This window comes from Ambystoma mexicanum, chromosome 6q, assembly GCF_040938575.1.
Source record: "Ambystoma mexicanum isolate Mex_15411 chromosome 6q, UKY_AmexF1_1, whole genome shotgun sequence".
Classification (NCBI taxonomy): Eukaryota; Metazoa; Chordata; class Amphibia; order Caudata; family Ambystomatidae; genus Ambystoma; species Ambystoma mexicanum.
The window spans coordinates 1,262,234,012-1,262,259,213 of record NC_090937.1 but is presented as its reverse complement, the minus strand read 5'-3'; the positions used below and the strand labels follow the sequence as shown (position 1 = coordinate 1,262,259,213).

The window sequence follows — 25,202 nt, the reverse complement described above, 5'->3', positions numbered from 1 at the left end:
AAACTGTATACATTTGACATATTACAATTACCAGAGTACAAAGTGTGCTATTGATGTATGTATATACTGTGAACCTTATTTATATATAAAGTACTGTGGTAGCACATAAGTGTATGGACATTCCTTTGTGGGGGCTTGGGGATTACACTGTACTTAAGAAACAGCCTGCATCACCTCCTGAGAGCTTAAGCCCTAGGTGCTCGTCCATACTAGCATATAGAGAATCTTGTCCGGGGTGATCTGTGCTTCTAATCTGCCATATAGAGGGCAGGAGCACAGATACCCCCCCTAAAGTCTTTGCACCGATGCCAACAATAACCTCCTATTTCCCTTTCACAAACTGCTGAACATAACAAAAAGAACAACCTGCAAAGCTGCGGGCAAAACACACATTGAACTTCAGCAGTGGTTACATGAAGCAGCAGTAGATTGATGTATGTTGCTCTCCCTTCTTTCTTTGGGATTTCTTTCATCAGCAACAGCCTCTTTCTAAATCTACCTGCCTCTACTCTCCGCCCTCTGCAATTCATCCAAAACAGGACTGCGAGACTTGTCCTTGGCCTCAAGCCCAGGGATCGTATCTCTCCAGGACTGAAATCTCTGCATTGGCTCCCAGTGGCCGCAAGGATTAAGTTCAAAATCCTCTGCATTGTCCATAAGGCCTTCTGGGGCCTCAATACCTTCAACTCTCTCTTCCTAAATATCTTCCTTCTCGGGCTCTTCGCTCATCCGCCTCCAACTCCCTCTGGGTTTTTTAATTTTTTTAAATAATTTTATTTCAACAAACAATACAAACCAAACTTGTAGTTCATACAGTAACATTATAAACATACATCTCTTCAACATGTCCACTGCTTCTCCCCTTCCCCCCCCCTTACGAGCCTATTCCCTTCCATGTTCTATTTCTGCATTTTGTGATAAGGATTCATCCTCCATATTTTCCGTTGGGTCTTGTGGCAACCCAAATAACTCCGCTATTAATTGTTTCCAGGCTATCAGGGTCTCAGCCTCTTCCCCGCCCCCCTCCCCCAACATTACTTGCATCCTGCCATACCGCAGTTTCCGCTTTGGCCCATTTCTGTAGATCTTTCCACCATACTTCTACTCGTGGTCTCTGGCATGCCTTCCACCCCATAGCAATTCTCCTTTTTGCAAGCACATACGCTAAGTCCTTTAATTTACTCACATGCTTGAGTTTGTGCTGTCTTGGAAACCCTCCCATCAAACAGGCCTACACCGTATCCACCACAATTTTGATTCCTTTTTCAGCCAACTTGTGCGCCACCTCACCCCAAAAACGCTCAATGAGGGGGGCGTAGCTAACCGCCATGTAGAGCGGACTTGTCTCCTGAGAGCTCCGTGCTGATGTGCCATGATAAGCTGTTTTAAGTGATTTTAAAGTGCTCCGGAACCCTACAAGTTGCACCATTCGCCGCAGAACCTCCTCAGCAACTTTCGTACCATCTCCCAGGCGGAGAAGAAACGGCTAAAACCTCTACCCGGCGAGCGAAAAGTGTCGGTGAGCGGATTCAAAATGGCAGCTCCCGTGCCCTGATCCCTCGAAAGGCCGGAGCGCACTATCACCACTGGCGACGCTGCCCGCCGGTGGGGGAAAAAGATCCTGAGCTGCCGACTTGTGCCGGGCCTGGAGGAGGGGGCTGAACAGCTGCACTCATCGATTGAGAGGACTGATCCTGGCGCCCCTGCCGGACTTCGCCCTGCCCGCGGAGCGCGACTGGGCTGAGGTGTGCCCTGGATAGTCGTGAGGGCCCCCGGCGTGAGCGGAGGCCGACCGGTGCCGCAGAGGTAGGCGGGCACAGTGGAGGACCAGCCCGGACATCCACATTGGCGGCTGGGTGCAGGGGACCTGGGGCCGCGCATTATTCTACCCCCTGCGCCTGACTTCGCCGCTGGTAGCAACGCCAGAACTTGGGCTTGCCTCCCCGAGGCGCTGAGACCCCGGCTGTCTTCCTTTTTTACCCCCGCCTGCTGAACCTTCATCGGGGGGAGGTGTGGGCGAAAACATCTGGCCCCTGCCTGTAGACTAACACCCTGGCGGATCGTGAGGCCCACTCCACAGCCGACAACAAGGGGGGGCCGTCCGGCGCACAGCGCGCCTGCTGGAACTGAGACACCCTTTGCTTCCTGAAATTGGCCCGCTGCCCCGCAGATCCATATCATCGCCCCGTCGGCCCTGCGGCGGTAACGAGAGTCTACCCTGCTGCTAACAGCCTCCCGATTGCGCCCCCGTCATTCTCGGTGCGGGGAGGCCCTGCGTTGACGACATGTCCGGCAGGGGCGGCAGGCCCAAGCAGCAGCGCCAGACCACGATGGACACCTTCGCAGCCTGCAAATCCCCAATTTCCGAGGGCACAAACAAAGCGGCCTCGGACGCTCAATCTAACCCCACGGCAGTTGCAGCTACAGAGCCTAGTAACACCCAGAAACTCGAAGCCATCAAGCTTTTCCAGGCAACGATGGAAAACAAAATCGATGCCGTTGCCACAGACCTGGGCCTCCTGCGTCAGGATGTCCGCTCCCTGGCCAGCAGGACTGAGGCGCTTGAAACACAAGTCCGGGAAAACACTGAATCCAAAACTCACCTCCTTCGAGACGCCGATGAGCTTCAGCAAAGGGTCAAGAACTTGGAGGACAGAGCCGAGGAGGCGGAAGGGAGGGCTCGCCGGAATAATATACGTCTCCTCGGACTCCCAGAGGGTTCCGAAGGCTCCGACCCCACTAACTACATAGAGAACCTCCTGCTACAAGAGGTGGGAGCTGGCAAACTCTCCCAGGGCTTCATCATCGAGAGGGCCCACAGATCCCTGGCTAAGAAACCACTGCCGGGGGCCCCACCCAGGCCGGTGATAGCGAAAGTTCTCAACTACAGGGATCGTGAAGTTATTCTGGCCTTTTCCCGCGCTGGCGGCCAAATCCAACGGTACTCTGCTAAAATCGCCATATACCCCGATTACACCTTTCAGGTCCAAATGAACAGAGCGCAGTTCATACACACCAAGGCCAGATTGAAAGCCGCCGGGCTGCGTTACATGCTTCTGTATCCTTCTAGGCTTAAAGTGCTGCATAACAATAAGGCGCACTTGTTCGACACTCGGGCTCAGGCCAGGGACTGGATGGACTGTCTACAGATCCCTGATATTGAGGAAAGGAAGCAGAATGGATCCTCCTTGCGGAGACGAAGTTCACTCCACCCCCTGAGTGTTTCTTATTTTTGGGTATATATACCCGCCCGTAGGGCACCTGGAGACCAATGCACAGTTCGACAGAGCAGAAACGGGACAGTCATAACGAGGGTAACCTCGCTGGGCCAGTTCTATGTTTGGAGTTTTCACAGTTAAGGGGGGGAGGGTGGGAATAGGGGAGTTTTTGCACAAGTTGGGACATACACCGGGACATATCGAGACCACGGGAACAATTCACATGCAACGCATCCCTTTCAAGACCTCGAGCTCCACCTGTTGCACACAATAAACCACACTACGCATATGGCTGACACAATAAGGGTCGTTACTTGGAACGTCAGGGGTCTGAACAGCTTTGTTAAACAATGGCGTGTCCAAACCTATCTGAAAAGATGCAAGGTCGGAATCGCCATGCTGCAAGAAACTCACTTAACTGCCAAGAAACTGGAAGCACTGGCCAAAACCTGGCATGGTACCTTAATAGGTTCGGCTTACTCCTCCTCCGCGAGAGGGGTTCTGATTTGGATTGCCCCACTGTTCCTTTCAAACTCACTAGCACTAAAACAGATAACGAAGGTAGGATGGTGGTGGTGTGCGGCTCCATCGAGGGCAAAGAGGTATGCTTGGTCAGCACTTACGCACCCAACCATGATGCGACTGCCTTCTTCCATTGCCTTTACACGCGACTCAGCCCGTATGTGGACAGAATTATGATATGGGGGGGGGTGACCACAACTGTACCCTTGACCCTCTACTAGACAGATCAGATAAACACGATTGACCCTGCCCTCCAGCCAAAATACTTTCCAAACTAATCCAACAGTTGCAACTCAGTGACCTATGGAGGGTCCAGCACCCTGAGCAACGCGAGTATTCCTTCTACTCCCCACCTCACGCCGTACACACCAGGCTGGACTACATTTTTCTCAGCCTAACACAACAGTCCATATTTGTTGATGCGCGCTACCTGCCTATGGTGCTCTCTGATCACTCTCCCCTTCTGGTAACCTGGGAGGTGTCCCCGCCTAAACCCCCGATACCCACATGGAGGCTGAGGGCTGAGGCCCTACTTGACCCTGTATTCAAGAAACGCATAAAAGATAGCGCCGAGGAATATTGGCAAAATAACTTGCATAGCGTTAGATACTTGAGCACAACTTGGGAAGCATACAAGGTGGTCATGAGGGGCGAGATGATTGCAGCAGTTGGGGGAGCTCAGAGATCTATTACATCCTCGCTTGAGCGCGCAGAGAGGGACCCGAGTATGCTCGAAGGCAGGGCTGACCCATCCCCTGACCTATTACAAAAAATGTCCGAACTTAAACAAACCTGCCTAACTCATTGGGAATCCCTCGGTAAACTGAGTTACGCCAAGCACACAGAGAATGAATGCTCTGGGAGACAAGCCGGGGAAACTGGCTCTATAAAAGGGAAACCCCCAGGCCACCCATCTGCCACATACTCACACCTGACGGCACCGCCGTGCATACCCAACAAGAAATCAATTCGGTCTTTACCGACTTCTACCGTAACCTGTATTCCGAAGCCCCGCCCCCCGCTGACACCAGGATCGAGGACGCCCTTGACGTCATTGACCTACCTAAATTAGACTCGCAACTGGCTGAGACCCTTGACGAGCCCGTCACCCCCTACGAGGTCAAGGTGGTAATTAGATTGCTACCAGCTGGGAAAACCCCGGGTTCGGATGGGCTCCCGGGGGAATTTTACAAGACGTATGAGGAAACACTTGCCCCAATATTGACCCAGGTCTTTAATGAAGCCTTCGAGCATGGTGCCCTCCCGGACTCCATGAGTGAGGCTGTGATTATACCCTTACTTAAACCAGGGAGGGGCAGATTGTGGTTCATACAGGCCCCTCTCTATGCTTAATGCAGACTGTAAGATCCGTACTGCCCTGCCTTCGAATAGACTGCGCAGAGTTATCCCTCTGTTGATCCATCAAGACCAAACTGGATACGTCCCGGGGATCTCCATCACCGAGAACCTGCGCAGGTTACATCATGTAATTTATAGCAAGGAGGGAAGGCCGCAGAAACTTGCAGTGGCGTCCCTAGATGCCACCAAAGCTTTTGATTCCGTGAGGTCGGACTGGTTGTATACCACCATGGCCAAAATGGGAATAGGCCCCGTATTCCTAAAGTGGAGCCAGCTAGTTTATGCCAGCCCCACTGCGAGAGTACGCACCAACAAAACCTATTCCGCTAAATGGTCCCTACACAGGGGTACCCGCCAGGGACGCCTCTGTCCCCCACGTTATACACTCTTGCCGTGGAACCAGTGGTGGCCTACCTGAGACAGGAATATGGGGAGGGAGGCATTAAGATAGACGGGGTGACCCACCTCATCTCTATGTACGCTGACGACACCCTATTATACCTTCAAGACCCTGAGCACCTCCTACCCTACATATTGGAAACCCTGGACTGCTTCCACAAGCTCACCGGAATCCAGATTAATAGGAGCAAATCTTGCCTTTACCCCCTTGCAGCACTTTACACTGATGAATACAAATCCCTCCCCCCTCTAGATCTCAAATGGCAGGCAACTTCTTTCAAATGCTTGGGGACAACCATACACCGCAACCCAGGCACAGAACACATCCTTAATACCGTAAGGGCCAAAGACTCTCACGAAATCCATGGAGTTCTAGGGTCGGCTCCCGCTTTCGATGGCCGGGAGGGCTGGTCTCCTTAAAATGGTCAGCCCCGCCCCACCTACTACATAACTTCACCAACGTCCCCTTCAACATCCCCCCCTCATTCTTCAAAGAACTCAACAAACTCTGTAGGGGCTTCCTCTGGCAGGGAGGTAGGCATAGGGTGGCGTTGGAGACTCTCCAAAGACCATACGAAAGGGGCGGACTTAAGATCCCCAACTTTGAGCTGTACTCCCTCGCCAGCCAGCTGAGATATGCCACGCAATGGATGGCCGATGAGAGTACGACGTACACTCGCCTCCTCCAACCGGCATACTGTGGGCCGGGCAGGGTGCTACCAGACACTGCTCTTACCTCGCCAAGCTCGGGATCGGGCTTTGGAAAAGGGCCTGCAAACTGGTTGGCTCGGATGACCCGTTCTCCCCACAGATCCCCATCGCTGCACTTATGGTTAATCACTCTTGGGGGCAAGTTGAAACACGTACACAATGGGAGCCCCTCGGGGTGGCCACGCTTGGGGACATGATTTAAGAACAGGAAATCCTAACTTTCTCGGAACTCTGTGAGACCACGGGCGTCCCGGCAGGACAGTTCCTGTTGCACAGGGTGGTCGTACAAGCCTTGTGCAAGAGATGGCCGGTCGCTGCCGACCTGACTGAGGAAAATGAATGCATCGAAACGATACTGAACTCTGCCGAGGGGGGCCATGAAACCTCACGAATCTACGAGGCCCAGTTGTGGGGTACGACCAGCGGAGACCTTAAATGCAGGAGTAGGTGGGAAACTGAACTGGGCCTTGTTTTTGAGGACAAAGATTGTGGTGACATAGCCCACTACCATAAGAAAGTTTCCAGGAACGCCCGCTTGCAGCTTATCCAGCTGTACATCACCAATAGAGCGTACCTCACACCTGAAGCCATATCTAGATTCACAGGTGCTGGAACCCAATTATGCCCCAAATGCAGTGAACCCAGGGCAGGAATGACTCATGTTCTGGGGCTGCCCAGTAATCGGGGAGTTCTGGTCACAAGTGAAGGACAGAGTGGCCGGCGCAGACATCGAAGTTGAGGTGGACGAGCCTACGGCCTGTATCCTGGGCAGATATAGGCGAAACAGGAAGAACAAACCCCTATCCAAGCTCACTGACCTTATATACATAACAGCCAAAAGACGTATTGCCATAGGGTGGAAAAGCCCCAGAGGTCCACATATGCCCCTATGGTGGGGAGACCTTACGAAGTGGATCATAGCTGAAACCGCGGCATGGGAAACGGCTATCCATGTGCAAAGACTAGATTCCAGCGAGTAACTACACCGTTGGGTGGCACCGACGGTGCCCTTGCTCCACCCTGAGGCGGATGATACGGAGCAGAGTGGAGAGTTGCCCGGACGTGGGCACGGACTAGAGAAGAACAGTGAACTAACCGTGGTGTTGGGGGGGGGGGAGGCGGGTTTGTGTATTTCCTTGATATGCTTAACCAATCACCAATGATTGGTGTTTTCTTTTTTATCTCATGTTATTAAACCAATAAACAAATTAAAAAAAAAAAATGAAAAAAACGCTCAATGACTGGGCATGACCAAAACGTGTGCACTATTCCGGCATTTTCCTCATCACATTTGGGGCATGCTTGTCGTCCCACATTTTTGAATTTAGTTATTCTCTGGGGCATCATATACACCCTATGGGTTACGTACAGTTGTATCTGTTGCAGTCTTGCATTTCTTGACACTTTTTTGTGGTACCCTTGGGCTCGTTCCCACATCCCATCACTCATTGGGACTCCTACTTCCTCTTCCCAGTCCCGTCTCAGTTGCGCCACTTCCTTCCCCACCTTGGACATCAACTCATATGAGAATGCATTACTTACCGTAAAAGCATTTCTGATGGTTGTATCTGCTTAGATTCACATGCTGTGCATAGGTCCGACATCCAGTGGTCACTGCGGAGTATTGCATTTTGTTTTTCGTAGTCGAAAAGGGGACGTCGACAAGGCGTGTCTGTAACACTATCCCTATAGTGACGTGCATCGTACCCACAATCCCTCACGCGTCGAGGTCCCTCTGTTTATATTTTTCTGCCCTGAGGGAGCCTTCTAGACGTGAGTGAGTACAGAAAAGAGAGAGAAATATAGAAAGGGATGTCTATGTTCCTTCCATCCGAGTGGGGAGGAAGGGTGGGCGCATGTGAATCTAAGCAGATACAACCATCAGAAATGCTTTTACGGTAAGTAATGCATTCTCTTCTGATGTTTGTTAATCTGCTTAGAATCACATGCTGTGCATAGACTAGCGAGCAGTACCCGGAGTTGGCGGTGGGTTAAGAGAAGGAACAGTAGAGAAAAGATGTCTTAATACTGCCTGTCCCACCTGGGAGTCAGATCTAGAGTGTGCATCTAGACAGTAGTGTTTTGTAAAGGTGTGCACAGAACTCCAGGTAGCCGCTTTGCAGATGGACTCAAGGGGAACATTTGCAATGAACGCTATGGAAGCCCCAGTGCCTCGAGTGGAATGTGCTCTTGGCTTGAAGGGTAGTTCTCTCTTAGCAAGAGTGTAACAGAGAGTGATGCATTGAACAATCCATCTAGATATAGTGGACTTTGAAACAGCATCTCCTTCTCTTCCTGCTGCCACCGAGACAAAGAACTGATTAGTCTTTCTCAGTGGTCTGGTTCTTTCCATGTAGAACATGACGGCTCTGCGTACATCTAGTGTATGCAGACTTTTTTCTCCCAAGCTGGAAGGGTTTTGAAAGAACGTTGGTAGTTCTATTGACTGGTTTACATGAAATTTCAAGATGAATTTTGGTGCAAACCTTGGGTGTGTGCGTAGAACCACCTTATCCTTGTGAACTGTTACGAAGGGGTCTAGTACAGAAAGAGCCTGTAGTTCACTTACTCTCCTAATGGAGGTGATAGCTATTAGGAAAGCAGTCTTAAGAGTGAGGTCTTTAAGAGTTGCCTTGTGCATGGGTTCGAAAGGAGGGCCCATGAGTCTAGAAAGTACCACATTTAAGTCCCATCCGGGAGCTGGGTTAGCTATCGGAGGGTGTATTCTTTTTACCCCCTCCATGAAGGCCTTGATAACTGGTATCTTCCACCACGACACTTTAAGTTGGGAAGTGGTGTATGCAGAAAGTGCCGCTAGGTGGACTTTAATGGAATTGAAGACTAGACCTGAATCCAGTAAATGGGTCAAGTACAGAACAATGTTAGTGGGAGAGCAGTCAACCGGGTTGATGCTCTTACCTGTACACCAGATGACAAATCTTTTCCACTTGCTAGAATAGCAGTGGCGAGCATTAGGTTTTCTGGCTTCCCTGAGGATGTCCATACATCTCTGCGGGAGTTTTTATTTTATTTATTTATTCAGATTTATTTAAAGCGCACATCAGCCCGGGGGCATCGTGGCGCTGTTACATGAATACATACATAGTCTGGTTACAATGGAAGGAAGATGGTTACAAAGCAATTTACATTACAGGAAGCATTTCGTATCGAACACTTTTAGTATCAGATGTGTGCGAGCTGAGGTGGGTGAAGGGAAGGTGGAGTTAGTTGAATAGCGTGGTTTTGAGGGATTTGCGAAAGAGATGCAGAGATGGTTCTGCTCTAAGCGCGTTGGGGAGGGCATTCCATAGCTTAGGTGCTATGTGAGGGAAGCCAATGCCGCCGGCTTTGGCTCTTTTTACAGTGGGTACTTGGAGTTGGTTGGCGTGGTGACTTCTTCTGGGGCGGATGGAGGAGTTCTTGGTTATAGTCTCAGATAGGTAGGGGGGTGCTGTGTGGTTAATGCATTTGTGTGTGAGGGTGAGGATTTTAAAGTTGATCCTTTCCTTGACTGGGAGCCAATGGACGCGTCTTCTGGCCTGTGAGATATGGTCAGTTTTGGGCATGTGTAGTGCAGCACGGAGGGCATTGAGTTGTAAATGTCCAAATTCTATGATCTCAGGAGCCAGGCTGCTAAGTTCATGGTCTGAGGGCATGGATGCAGAGTCCTGCGCTTGTCCTGTGACAGCATGTTGTACGGGCAGGGAAGTTTCACTGGGGGAGATAGGGACATCTCCATCAAGTGAGCGAACCATGGTTGCCGGGCCCACATTGGGGCCACTAGTATCATGGTAACCTGCTCCTGGTGCATCTTGTGCACCACTTTGTTGAGAAGGGGAGTCGGGGGGAAAGGCGTAAACAAATTTCCCTAACCATTGAATCGACAGACCGTTCCCCTTGGACTGGTTCTGGGGGTACCTGGAGGCGTAACTTTGGCATTGTGAGTTCTCCATAGTTGCGAACAGGTCTATTTCCGGGAATCCCCATTGCGTGAAGACGTCTAAGACGATGTCTTCGTGCAATTGCCATTCGTACTCTTCGGGCAGGGGGAAGTCTCTGCTGAGTTTGTCTGCTAGCAGATTGAGTTCCCCTGGTACATGTTGTGATAGTAGGAACATGTTGTGTTTGAGAGCCCACTTCCATATATTCTGGGACAGCTTGGACAGTCCTGGAGAGTGAGTGCCCCCTTGCTTGTTGAGGTAGTACATGGCTGTGGTGCTGTCTCTGAGGACCATCACTGTCTTTCCTTGTAGTTATTCCTGAAAGGCTTTCAGTGCTTTGAACACCGCTAGTAGTTCTAGCAGGTTTATATGCTTGGATGCTAAGCTTGGAGTCCACGCTCCGTGAGCAGTCTGATGGGATAGGTGAGCCCCCCATCCTGTGAGGGATGCGTCTGTGGTTAGAGTGGCTTCCACTGCGGGTGTGGCAAAAGTCTTCCCTAATAACAGGTTTTCTTTTGTCCACCATCGTAGCGAGAGAACCAAGGCCTGCGAGACCACCACTAGATCGTCCCATTGTCCGCTGGCCTGACACCACTGGCTGTAGAGCCACTCTTGCATTGGGCGCATGCCCTGGCGCGCGTGAGGTACCAAATAAATACATGACGCCATCATCCCTAGCAAGCGCATTGCCTTGCGTACCGTCACCTCTCGACCTGCCACATAATGGGGGATCTGAAACAGCATGTTTTGGACCCTCTCGTTGGAGGGGAAGACGAGGCCGTCCTTTGTTTGAATTAGAGCCCCTAGGAATTGTTTGATTTGGCTGGGGTCTAAGCTGGACTTCTTTTCGTTGATGGAGAAGCCCAGTTGGGACAAAAGGTCTACGGTCTTTTGGGTATTGGAGAAGCATGTTTCGTAAGAATCCCCTGTTATGAGCCAGTCGTCGAGGTAAGGGTATACCGGGATGGATAACCTGCGTAGGTGGGCCGCTGCCACTGCCAGTACTTTCGTGAATACCCTTGGTGCAGATGCTATCCCGAAGGGTAGTACTCTGAACTGGTAGTGCTTGTTCTCTATCTTGAACCTGAGGTATTTCCTGTGCGCTGGCAACATTAAAATATGAAAGTATGCATCTTTCATGTCTAGTGTTGTCATGTAACCCCCTTGTGATAACAGTGGGATTACCCTTTGCCATTAGCGATGATGGGCCGGGGAGCTATGCTTAAAATGGTGGTACTGCCCAGGCTTTTGCACTATTTTAACAACATCCCTTATATGATACCTAAGAAGTTTTTTGTGAGGCTACATAGTTTTTGCAGGGAATTCCTGTGGCACGGCACGCGCAACAGAGTCGCACTGTGGAAGCTGCAGAACTTCTACGAGAAGGGCGGAGTTAAACTGCCGAACTTTGAGGCCTATTATGTGGCAGCGCAGCTGCAATATGTGTCCAGGTGGCTCTCTGACGACGAGACCCCTGAACACAGGCTGTTTGGGAGGGAGTGTTCCCCTTTTTATCTGCGGGAGGTGATCTGGTGTCTAATGTATGCATGAGGGAACGTCCTAGAATGCTAACTTTGGGACGGAACATGTGGCGACGGGCCTGCCGGATGATGGGTAACCCTTTGCCGTGTGTGCCGCAGTTACCACTGGTCGCACTGGCGAAAGGAGACGGGCAGCTCAGAGCAAACATCCGGACATACTGGGAGTCAGTGGGGTTGGTCACCATGGGAGATATTTGGCAGGATGGGACCATCATGGAGCTCGAAGAACTAGAGGCAGTGTCGGGATTGCACAGGGGTCAATATGTAACATATCACAGGATAGTGCAGGAGATCCGGAGTAGGTGGCCTGAAAATGCCTTGGCCGATGAACCGGACGCCACGGTGGAGATACTATACGACACATCGGAGGGCGGGCATGAGGTCTCTAGGTTGTACGAGATGTTGATGACAAAGGTTGGGAGTGATTTAGCGCACTTGAGACTGGAATGGGAAACAGAGTTGGGGGCCCCGATGGCAGATGGGTTGTGGGAGCGTGCCTTGGGGTATCACAAAAAAGTATCGAGGAATGCCAGGTTTAAGCAAATACAGCTTTATATAACGCACAGGGCATACATGACCCCCTTGAGAATATCCAAATTTCGGGACACTGGACGCCAGGCGTGCCCCAAGTGTGACGAGGAGAATGCAGACATGATACACATGTTCTGGGCGTGCCCAGTAATTGCAGGCTACTGGGGTGAAGTGGCGCAGAAGCTGGCAGGAAAGGGTATCACGCTCAAAGTGGATTCAGCCCGGGCCTGTTTGCTGGGGGATATCCCAGAGCGTGTAAACTCAGACATGTTGAGAAATTGAAGGATTTGGCTTATGTGCTTGCTAAAAGTAGGATTGCTATGGGATGGAAGGAGTGCCATAAGCCACGAGTGGAGGTCTGGTGGAGGGATCTCCAAAAATGGGCGGAGGCCGAGACGGCGGTGTGGCGGGATACCAGTATTGCAGGGGAGGAGGAGGAAATGTGCTCCCTCGCGGCATGGAAATTGATGATAACCGAGCTGTTTGGAACAGGGTCGGCTCAAATCGAACCTGAGAGCGACGACGCCCCTCCGCTTGCAGCGGATACCGATGGCGGACACCATACAGGCTCATAGGGGGGAGGGATGGGGATTGCAGTGCTTTTGTTGTTAAATGTGTTTATTTATGTTCTGTTGTATTGTTGTTTGGTTTATATAAAATAAAAATATATTTTAAAAAAAACAGTGGGATTACTTCCTGCAAGGTCACCATACGAAACTTTTGGGGTTTGACAAACCTGTTCGCTGGGCGCAGATCTAATACAGGGCGCATGGTTAAGTCCTTTTTGGGTACAAGGAAGTACACTGAATAAATACCTTCTGTTACCTGAGATAGGGGGACAGCCTCTATAGCTTCTTTTTTCAGTAGCTCTTCTACTTCTTGAAGAAGAATGGTGAGGTGTTCCGGTGTCATGCGTCGGTTCCGTGGGGGTCTGTACTTCGGGGAACCGTTGAATTCGATGCAGTATCCGTGGGCTATGGTGGATAAAACCCAGCGGTCTGACGATATTTCCTCCCATGCTGATAGGAACGATGTTAGCCGGCCCCCGACCGGTGATGCATGGGAGGGGACCGAATCTTCGGGTCATTTGTTGGTATTGGTCGTGGAACCTTTGGGGCTGGAGCCGCGACCTCTTCCTTTGCCACGGCGTTGGCCTCTTTGACTGAATTGGTTGTTACCCTGGTTAGAGGGCCAGTTGGTAGCATAGTAAAATTGCTGTTGGTTTTGCTGGCGTTGGCCACGAAAGGAGCGTCTATTGCCATAGCCGCGTCTGTTAGGGGGCCTAGAAATTTGGTCAAGGGTCTTGATGGTATCAAATTCCTTCTTCGCATGTTCTAGGGCCTCATCAACTGCTTTCCCAAACAGGTGTGTTTGTTCTATGGGCTTATTTATCAGGGAAGCCTGGGTTTCCGGCTTAAGTCCCGAATTGCGCAGCCAGACATGGCGTTTGAGAAGTATTCCCTGAACCAGGGAACGGCCAGCCGTCTCTGCGGCATCTAAGGAGTTCTTTACTATGCCCTGGTTTACAAGAGTTCCCTCTGAGATGATATCTAACAGGCGTGAACGCAGGGGTTCTGGCGCGTCCTCTGCTTCGCTGCGCTCCACTGTGCATCTGCGTAGCTAGCTAGTAGGGAATTGTTATTCGCAATCCTAGTTGAGAAGGCTGCGGAGGTCGTGATTCTCTTCCCAAGTGCATAGAGCTTCTTGCCCTCTTTGTTAGGTGGTGCCTCACTAGTGGATAGTGGTACCCCCGCTCTTTTTCTTGTATTAGTAACTACCAGGGAGTCCGGAATAGAATGTCCTGTGATGTACAAGGGGTCAGAGGACGAAGGGCTGAAGAGCTTTTCTATCCGAGGGTTGACCCCTCTGACTAATGCAGGATTGGAAAGGGAAGGAGTTATTCTTCTCTTTATGGAAGCCAGGAGCGGAATAGACTGACTAACAGGGGCTTTTTCTTTAATAACTTTTTCTACAAAGTCTATGTCAGGAAGAGTTTCCCCTGTGTCTATTTCAAAATGCGCTGCTGCCTTGCGCAATAGTGCATTAAGGGAAGGTTGGTCATCTATGGGAGAGGTGTTTCCAATAGGTGAATCCTTGGGAGGAGAAGGGTGAAAGGCATCAGGGTCTGAGTGCACAGATGGGGATTGCCAAGGCTGCACTGATGGGGATTGCCAGGGCTGCGAGGTGGCTGTATCTTCTTCAAAAACTCCTGCACTAGTGTAGGGATCTTCTTCAAACCCCTCTTCCTCATGTTCTTCCTCTCCACCCAACCCCTCATCTTCTTGGAGGTATTGCTCCTCTTCAGTGAGGTTATATACGTCTGTAGAAAGGGGAAACAGTCTAGGGATCTTGACCCTAGGGTCATCCTGGGGCCATTCCCCTGGTCTTTTGTGTGTGGGTGGGTTTTGGTTTCCCAAAAACCTTTCAATTTTTTCCATACAAGAATGGAGTCTTTCAAGGGTCTCATGGGGGACCCCTGAATAGTCTAGAGGGGGGAAATCAGTGTTTTCGCCTTCCAAACGCTTAGAACGCTCCCACAACGTCGACGAAAGGTTTCCCTCGCCCTCAGAAAAGCCCTCCGGTAGTTCAGAAGTGCCTTTAGATGAAGGGGTCAGTTCTTGGCTACTCTTGTGCTTTTTCGCCGTTTCTATAGCTTTTGGTGCGGTATTCGACGTCTGTTTCGTCGTCTGCTTACGTTTGTCTTCGGAAACAATTCTCGCCAGGCTCTCGACAACGAGTTTGTCAGTAGAGGGCTCTGGTATCGACGTTGCCTGCGTTACGCGTTGTTTCTCGACGGCCGCTCTATGGAGCGTTACGTCGGATGTTTTTGAGGTAGCGCCCGTGTTTGATGAAAGCCCAATCGCTGGTCGCGGCTGCGTTTGCGGGTGGGGCTTGAGACCCTTACGGTCTGAGATAGACGCCGGAGTGCCCTGCGTCCCCTTCGGCGCTGATGGATCCTTCGTCTTCGACGAAGAAGAGCCGTGGGTTGTGTGCTTAGGCCTATGGGGTCTATGTGCGTCCTTGTCGCCGGGGTGTTCATCCCCATAAGCAGGGCGTGAGCCGAGCCCGTCGGGGCCGGGGACGGACGTCGAGGAGCGCGAGCGCTCCTTCTGGGGGTTAATGACTTCCGTAACGGACGTCGAGTTATCACCCTCCTCGTCACTTTCTGTAACAGCGGCGGCGGGTGAGGAAACTGACTTCGACATAGCGTAGTCAGCCCACCTCTTAACTTTCCGTTCTTTAAGAGTTCTTGGTTTCAAGAGCTTACAGGCCGCGCAGCTGTACTCCTTATGATCGAGGGGCAAGCAACGATTACAGAGCTTGTGTTTATCCTTCCAAGTGTATTTGCCCCTACAGCGTGGGCAAAACTTAAAAGGTGTCCTCTCCATAGCTGAGGCAATAATAACTGGTGATAACAACCCCAAGGGAAAGATAGGGGAGAAAGAAAGACATTCTCAAAGAGAAGATAAAAGTTCGAACCCCCACTCTCCCTACTGTATGTTGGCCGTCGAGGCCAGGCCACGTGTTCGGCAGCGCCGAAGGATCCCCTCCGTCTCTTCCCCTCCGTCGAAAACTTGTTCGGCGGAGAAACAGCTTCACAGCTAACGTCGAGTGGAGGGATCTTTAAGAATATAATAAGTATAATTAAGGACCGAGGTCCGTAGTAAGTATTTTGCAATGTCTCTCTAGGAGCTCCGCGTAAGGCGACCAGAAGCTGGGCGGAAAAAAACAATCTGAGGGACCTCGACGCGTGAGGGATTGTGGGTACGACGCACGTCACTATAGGGATAGTGTTACAGACACGCCTTGTCGACGTCCCCTTTTCGACTACGAAAAACAAAATGCAATACTCTGCAGTGACCACTGGATGTCGGACCTATGCGCAGCATGTGATTCTAAGCAGATTAACAAACATCAGGAATTCTAGATATCTCGTGTCCCCCCTCTGCGACGTCGTATATTGTGTCTATAGTGGTGTCCGGTACTTCTGCTAGTACTAATTCGGACCATGTCTCCTTGATTTTCCGCACCACCCTTTGATATGTAGTATATTGGCCCGTATGTAACCCAGTTTCTTCCTCCAATATCGCAAAGTCCCTTATGTCCCCCTCCTGCCATATATCGCCCATGGTTGCTATCCCCACCGGTTCCCAGTGTTTCCTAATCATCATCCTTAATTGCTTGTCTTTGCCGGTCAACGCCACTAGTGGTACCTAAGGGGAGCACGGGAATGAATTCACCATCAGCTGCCAGGCCCTGCTCCATACCTTCAACCCAAAAAACATCATATATGGGCGCCCTTCCACGTCTGCCTTAGGCAGTGTTAGGCAGAAACCTGTGCAGTTCCCTTTGGGAACACTGCAAAAGATTTGGGACTACAGGTGTTAGCAGGAAACCCACTTGGTAGCAGTCTGTACCACCCAGATTTACCTGGTAGCTGTGGCTGAGCAGTCAGACTTCCCTCAAGAAGAGTTAGGCAGTATGCAAAGTATACACAATAGACACTCAGACATAATAGCACAAGCAAACACTGACCAGAGATTTGGTATCAAAGTATATAATTATTTATTTAAAAACACACTGTTTGAAACACTCCAGCACTCTTATTGTAAAACACTCTAAACACAGTTACTATTATGATATATACAACCCTTATTCCTTATCAGACAAGTCTTAGTTAACACCACTTATTTCCAGACAGAGGTGAGCGCTTAACTATAGATGGCACTCCAATAAGTTCATGAAAAAGGGAGGGAAAAAGGCAGAATATGTGAAGATACACCACTCTAAGATTTAGGAACACTTTTAGCAAGGCAGAAGAGCAAAAGTCACTTGTGAGCCAAAGTCCATAGGCTGGGCCCACTCTTAGAGAGAGCAGAGCACAAATGCGCCCAAGATCACACAGTTACACTAGGCTTTGAAAGTCTTGCAGAGAGTTCGAAAAGAGTTTAGAGAGGCTCAGAAAAGTTTAGCCAGGGTGTCCCAGGCTAACCCAGGTTCGAAAGCCGAGGGCTAAATCTACCCCGTACAGTCGGTGGCAAGGGAAGCCAGGCGGAACATGGTACCTTAAGTGGGAAGGATCCTCCAGCGGTGGCAGTTGTTCCTGGCAGCGGGTGCAAGTCTCGGCGTCATCCAGGGGAAGAGAAGATCTCGACTTGGAGGAAAGATGAAGGTTGTTGCACTGCCAGGGAAGAAACCAGCCGCAGAGTTTTCCGGTTAAAGGTACTACCCATTATTTCGCGGTCGTGGTAAAACGTATATTCCGGTTGCCGGGGTGCTTGGCACAGGCAAGGCGGCCACGAGATGCGTCGGGAAGGTGAAAAGACGGTGAAACTGGTTATCCCCACCAGTCAAAGGAAGAAGACTCTCTGGTGGGAGATCTCCTCTGTCGTTGGGAAAAGTGGTGAGACGGTTCAGCAGGGCTCCACCGGTGGTGTCGTCATAGCAGGTCGGCTCAGCTTCTCCCTCGTCGGATTCTTAGGTCCTGTGGCGACTTCTGAAGTTCCAGTCCCCAAAGCCCTGCTTTTATGCAGAAAACCCCCATTCACTCAGCCTAGCTGTCACTCCAACATGCTAAGTGGTGAGCCGGCCGGCTCACCACTTGGGCCAATCAGGACGGAGTGCGACTTGAGTTGCCTAGGCAACTCAGTCCAGAGTGCCTAAATCCCCCTCCACCCCTCCTAAGTACCCCAGACAGAGTGGCACCACTTTGGAGGTCTTCTGTGGAGAAGCCCGCCAAAAAAGTGGAACAAAGGGCTCGACTTATGTTGGAGTCACAGAAGAGAACACAAACGCCATTTTAGAACCAAGTTTTGGCAAAAAATACCAACTGGAGAATTAATAATAAATAAATAAACCGGCGGTATGTTCGAGGCTATCGTAATTAAATAAATAAAGATAGTAGCCTCGAACAATGGGAAAATCCCATAGAGAAATATTCGCGGTTGAATATAAAAAGTAGTATCCACTGCCACAAGCCAAAGCTCGATCAGGGGGGACGGAGACGTGCCCCCTCGACTAACAGACCCTGGGGCAATCGGCCAGTATGTCCATAATATGATGGGTTGTACTGGTTCTGTTCTGAATTCAAGTCTAGTAAAGTCAATGGTGACTTTACATGCCCTGGGAGACAGTAGCCAGTCCCAGGGTATGGAGTATATACTGGGGGGGTCACTATGACACCCCTGTGTTACTGCACTGAGGGTGCTGTGTAACACACATCAGAAAAACACATGAAGCCCAATGGAGTAAAAGACCCCATAGCCCATTAAACACATCTAGAGTCAAAGGAACACACTCAAATCATGTCCAAGAGTGAGGGTAAAAGAGTCTCACTCTTGGCAGGAGAAAAATATAAACTCACTAGGTTAGGAAATTCAGCCTAAACAGAGAATTCTCCCTAACAGGCAGCCACATCATTTCCTTTAGGAAGTATGGGGCACAGTCCTGTCGAAACAGCCTGGACTCCGAGGTTGACTCTTCAGAGAGCCATTTAGCTACATATTGCAACTGGCTCACTATATAGTACATTTCTTAGTTCGGCAGTTTTATTCCCCCTCTTTCGTACGGGTTTTGCTGCTTCCAAAGGGCTACCCTAGTCCTCGTCCCATGCCAGAGGAAGTCCCTGCACATGCTCTCTATCTTGTCAAAGGTCCGCCTTGTTATAAGATAGGTGATATTTCCAAAATAATGCAAGAGTCTCGGTAGGACCACCATTTTCAACATTGCCCCTCGCCCCATCATCGCTAGAGGTAGTTTCAACCAGAACTTCATACTATTTCCAAATTTCCTGATTGCCTCCTCTGTATTATACTGGTGCTCCTCTTCTACCATATGGTATACATCTATTCCAAGATATCGGAACGTGCGCACCGCCCATGGTATCTGTAGAACCGGTAGCTGTTCTAGTGGGGTCCCTTTGTACCTGCCGAGTGGAAACATGCTAGACTTTTGGGGGTTCACAGCTATGCCAGACAGCTTTGCGCATCTCTCCATCACTTCCAGAATGTACTGGAGGTTTTCTTCTAGGTGCCTTAAGTACAACAACATGTCATCCGCATACAAAGAGATTAGATGCGGTTCTCCTCCTACAGCAATGCCTATTGGGTCATACTGTTGCCTCAGGTATATGGCCAAGGGTTCCAGGGCAAGAATATACAACATAGGAGACCACAGGCATCTTTGCTTAGTACCTCTCTGAAGCTGCCACCTCTCTGATATCACCAACCCTGTTTTACCTCTAGCCAACGGAGCGCTATACAGCATTTTAGCCCACTGTAAGTACCCAGGCCCTATCCGTTTGGCAATAACCCTCCTCATTCTGTTTGCCAAAACAGCCGTCAATATTTTGCTGTCTTGGTTAAGCATTGACAGGGTTCTGTATGATCCACAGTTATGACTGGGCTTATTAGGTTTGAGAAGTGGTATAATTATCGCTTCGCTGAGGGATTCTGGCAGCCTACCCACTTCATACGCTTCATTCAACATTTCTAAAAGCGGAGGAAGCACTTCATCCTTATATGTTCTATAAAATTTGCTTGGGAGTCAGTCAGTTCCTGGGGTCTTACTAGTAGGCAACTCTCTCACTACTTCTTCCAACTCCTCTAAGGTAATCGGGGCATCCAGCTCCTTGCGCTCTTCGGCACTAATCTGCGGCAGTCCTATATCTTCCAATGTTTCTGCTATTTCTGTACAGTCACTGTCCTCATCATCTCCATACAGTAGTCGATAATACTCCACAAATTCTTGGTTAACTCCCTCTTGGGTGTCCACTAAGCTCCCATCCTCCCTCGTTATTGTCCTGATTGTGGGCCTGGGGGTCTCACTTTTATATAGCCATGCCAGGACCCTCCCTGGTTTATCGCCCCCCACCCCCCTGCATGCTGTCTCTCTGTATACTTCTTATAGTTAAGATTGCACAATCTCTCGCAGTGCCCCACACATTTCTTCTGCAGTTTAAGTATTCTTTCATTATCTTCCTTGGAGTTACCTCCTTCCCTTAGTGCCCTTTCTAGTTCCGTCTCCGTATCTTGCAATTCAGCCTGGATCCCTCCTTATAGCCCTTTGGATTCAGCTATAGCTACCCCCCTCATCACCACTTTAAAGGCCTCCCAAAGCATACCTGCTGTCTTTACACTGCCGGTGTTTATCTCAAAATAGTTTATTATTTCCTCCCTCATATCCTCCTGGAAGATGGTGTCTTTCAGCGCCTCTGCTCTGAGGCGCCATGTCGGGATCTTTGCTCTCAGGGGTCGGTATTGCCATCTCAGGATTAGTGGCGAGTGGTCCGAGAGGACCCTCGCTTTATATTCCGTTTCCGTTATCTCAGTCATTAAATTTTGCGTGGCAAACATATAATCCAATCTAGTGTGCACATTTTGTGGAGCCGAGTAGTGCGAATACTGCCTCTCCTGGGGGTGATGTGACCTCCATGCATCCACAAACCTGAAATCACCTAACAGCGTATGCAGCGCTCTGGCGGCTGGGGTGAGTCTGTCCATTTTTCCATCTGACCTATCTACGATAGGGTTTAACACACAGTTGAAATCTCCTCCCCCAGATCACCGCCCCTCCCAAGCACGTACTAAGTTTGTTGCATAAGGTTCTGAAATATGCCACCGTATTTTGATTCGGGGCGTACATGTTTATAATGCTCATCTCCCTGTTTTCCACCAGTCCTCTCACCATGACCATCCTCCCGTCTGCCTCCACCGCGGACTGCAACATTTGGAACGGGACATGTGGTGCCCCCCAAATTATCACTCCCCTGGCATAGGCCGAATATGATGCTCCTGCCACAGTCCCCCTTCTTTTTTCATCTCCATCTTGTCTTGAGTAAAATGGGTCTCCTGCAGCAGGGCTATGTCTACTTTTTGTCTGCGTAGGTATAGCATGACCTTATTCCTCTTTAGATAACTATTGAGCCCTCTGACGTTCCAGGTAATTATTTTAAGATCCCCCATGGCGTATCAGGGTCCCTCTTCTCCCCCCACAAGTGCAGTCCATGACCAAATACACTCCCATTCTGTGCAGGCTCGTCTCCCAACATGAACTTCCCCAAACAACAAACACCCCCGCATCTAGCCCTTTTCTGGCAATTGCCTTTACTCACGGCTCAGCAGGGTGAGGTCGCCCTAATGGCGGCCTTACTACTCTAACTCTTGGGGGTAGGTCGTCTCCATCTTGCCACTCCCATTTGCTTCCATGTAAGCGCGCTTAATGCTGCCCAATTTACATTCACATTTAATATTCTAGTCCAACAAGTCCAAATGTCTCTTATTGCAATTTTCAATGTTATCTGTCCTCACCCCGCCCTTGTTCCCCATGCGACAATCCCTTCATTTTTCACCAGGGCCCCCTCCTTCTCCATCCTTACATTCTACATAATATGACACCCTCACTTATGATCCTCGTGGTCTTTCTGCTTGCTTTGTTCCGGACAACCCTGCATAGCCAGCCATGCCGCCGCGTCTTCCGGGGTATTGAAAAAGTATGCCTTACTCTTGTGCAGGACCTTGAGCATTGCGGGATACAAAAGCATGTACTTGATTCCGGCCATACACATTCTCCTTTTGATCGCCACATAGTTATAACGCTGTCTCTGTACCAACATGGTGTAGTCAGGGTATGCCGTAATGGTTGCAGATGCCCTTTCGATCGTTCCACCTTTGCGAAAGTACTCCAGGATTTTCTCTCTATCTTTATAGTTCAAGATCTTTGCCATTATCGCCCGAGGGGGGGCTCCAGGTTGTGGTTTCCTCATTAGGGCCCTGTGTGCCCATTCGACAGCAAATCCTTGAGAAAGTTTGTCAGCTCCTATTTCTTGCCGGATCAGATTCTCCACGTAGTCCGTGGGGTCCTGACCTTCCTCTCCCTCCAGTAGGCCGACCACCCGAATGTTGTACCGTCTCGCTCTCCCTTCAGCCTCCTCCATGCATTTCTCCAAGTTGGCAACCTGTTGCTTCAGAATGTGGACTTCCTTTGCGTAACTTGTGCTGGTTTCCGTATTGGTTTTCACTGTACTGTCTAGGCCGCTTGTTCTTTCAGCCAGCGCTCTTACATCCTGTCGCAACAGGTTTACTTCCAGCCCAACCACATCTATTTTGGTTTCCAAAGTGGTTCTTAAGTCCACCATCACTGTACCCCACAAGGCCTTCAACTCCGTAATGGCTGTTAGGATCAAATGATCCTCTTTTAGCGGGGATATTTCTGCAGGCGCGGCGGCTGCACCCTGTACAGGGGTGGTCGGAGTCTGTTGCGGCTTGGCAAAAATGTCCATAGTAGGTTGCTCACCCTTGGTCTTCCCTCCTCTCACCGACATTGTGCAGTCCTGCCTTTGTGCCGAGGCCCAGCTTTTCTGTAACGTGCGGGCCCTGCTTCTCCGTCCCTCCTTCTCCGTGGTTATAGCGCGCTATGGCACCGCCAGACCTGTGTGTCTCTTATGCCTTCTCCTAGTCCTCTTTTTGAGGGCTACTCCTCTCGCTCTCGTAGGCAATCCGTTGCAGCTCACGCGCGCCATGAGCGGCTCGTGCACTGTGTTGCGGACCGCTTCCAGCAAACCCATTCTATAGCCCCAGAGCAGTTCTCTTAGCCGCAGTTGCTTCCCGCTTCACGTTCCACCCACTGCGCTCTCCTTGCGAACCTCCGTCCGCCGTTGGGCTGTTGGGCCTACCTCGGCCTCCTTTGTTCTAGCGCGCCGGCCATTTTGTCTGGGGTGTCGCACTGCGGCCACAAACTTTCAGTTGATCTTGCCAATATTCCTGCAGTCATCGAGGACTCAGCTCTCCATCAAACTTGCCCCTCGCCTTTACACATCCAATAGTATCATTTTGAGCACGAACATGCCTTTTTTTAGCTCATTTTCACACAGGATCATATCAGATCGTCGGGAGCAGCTCAGAAGATACGTCCTACTCCATGGCCCTCTAGCCACACCCCTCAACTCCCTCAGGGTTAGTCGCTTCTCCAAGTAGCGAGTTGGTGGTAGATCACTTTCTTCTGCCGGGGCCTCCTTCTGAAACAGCCTCCCTGCCTCTATGAAACTTGAGGAGAACCATCTCCAGTTCCAGAAGCACCTGAAGACATTCCTCTTTGCTTCAGCATATTTAGTTAACTCTGATCAATTACTGTATCTCAAATAAAACATTATAGACACAATGTATTGCTTAACTGAAGAAAATGCTTCCAACAAAGCTTGCTTACGTGCTCAATGGTAATCTTTGCTTATAGTAATAGACTGAAAACATGTTTTGTTTTTTTACCTGCCGTTAGCATGGACTTAAAACAGGACTTCTGGTCTATTCGAGGCCAAATTATGTACTTCGCCTTTGGCCTTTCATGTCTCAAAGTTAAAAAGCAAAGAGTCAGGCTCATGCCTGTCGCAAGGGGAACGACAAAACAGCTCGTCACTGAACGGACACCTACAAAAAAAAAAACATACACTCAATTAGATTTTCAAAAACATGTTGTACTTGTTCCAGATTTAAACAAATCAGATAATAGGCATTCACTAGAACATTTGACCACATTTGTTTTTGTTGCTTTTTTCCAAGAATAGTCCACTGATGTCATTCATTAAGCTAGAACCACAAATTTCGCGGGAACCGTTTCACCCGCCAGGTTTTTCTTGGCTGAGGTAACGGCACCCGCGAGCAGAGCACATCGGATGCACCGGCAAATGCAGAGTTGTGCCGGTGCATCCGACGTCCCCATCCCCATTCAGCCCTATAGGGCAGAATGGGAATGAGGAGGCCCTTGATTCTGGCACCCGAAAAGGGGCAAGTACCGGGTCCGCCTAACTCAGCATGCCCGTTCTTGCCCATTCACGGGTGCCGGAAAAAATGCAACTATGGCAGCAGACCGCCAGAGTTCTAATGTGGCCCAGTGAGTCAAACCTGGCGTTCTGATTCCATGCACGAGCACTGCCAGCAACAGTATCCAGCTTAATATTCACTTGCGTAAAAGAAGCGAGCTGAAGTTGTTGGTTGAGCTCTTAACAATGGGACAATTGAAATGTAGCACTCAAGTGTGATTGGGTATTTTCTCTTTTACACAGGTGAAGAGCAAATGCTATGGCAATCCAATGTTAAACCTTTAAACCTTATAAAACGTATGAAGTGGTTGCGTGTACCTAATTACGCAGAACAAACGTTACATAAAGCAGTTAATATTGAAACCTTGTAAAACCTATGAAGAAGTGTTCGCATGTGCCTAATTTCGCTTGTCAGGGGAAGAGTGAACTTTAAATCCTTATTCACGTGTTCCTTACAACGTGTGAGAAACCCGAGGGTATTCTCCCAAGTAGATCTCGGAATTCGCTTATTGAGGTGGCCAGGGACGTGCTGGCGCTCTCAGATCCCAACCCTGGGGGTGGACGAGTGATGGAGGATGACCTGGGCTGGGGAGCCAAGGTTTATAGCCGGTCAAGTGGCACAGCGAGCAGAGCGCTCGCTTTGACATCCGTGCAGAGTCTGCTAACGCAGGTTCGAATCCCGGCAGGGCCAAACTCAGCCTTTCATCCTTCCGAGGTCGATAAATGAGCACCACACACCGTGGGTAATAATAAGCAGCGCTCAGATACCTGAGGGTTCATAGCGCTATATAAGTGCCAAATTATTATTATTATTATGCTTGGGGGAATATCCAAGGTGAGATGCGGTATTATGTTGAAGAAAGGGATGGGGAAGACTAGCTTCCTGAAGCTTTTATAGGTTGCACCAAATCAACCTCCCTTTCACCTAAAAGATCACCCTATTCAAATCCAACTAACCCTCCGTATCTGATAGATACCCTAGGCGTCCAAACTCTGTTGCACTCAAAACCCACAACTCACAGAATGCTTGTTTTCCTGTTTTCCATCCAAATACTCCCCATCCTTCGTCTCCACGTCCTTCTGGTTATTCTTTTCCGAACACCCAGTCTACCAGGACAAAACTCTACCGTTCCCACAACCCCCTTGTTTATTTCAAGATAGTCATCCC

General features: G+C 49.9%; 1 protein-coding gene across 3 annotated transcripts in view; it reads right to left on the bottom strand.

The window, feature by feature from the left end:
• SEPSECS (Sep (O-phosphoserine) tRNA:Sec (selenocysteine) tRNA synthase) overlaps positions 1-25,202 on the bottom strand; it is a 1,182,953-nt gene that overhangs the window by 803,682 nt on the left and 354,069 nt on the right. For all 3 annotated transcript variants that reach the window (XM_069631868.1, XM_069631867.1, XM_069631866.1), the window contains exon 4: positions 23,484-23,642. In XM_069631868.1, coding sequence (XP_069487969.1) covers positions 23,484-23,642 — 159 coding nt within the window. The remainder of the gene's footprint in view (positions 1-23,483; positions 23,643-25,202) is intronic.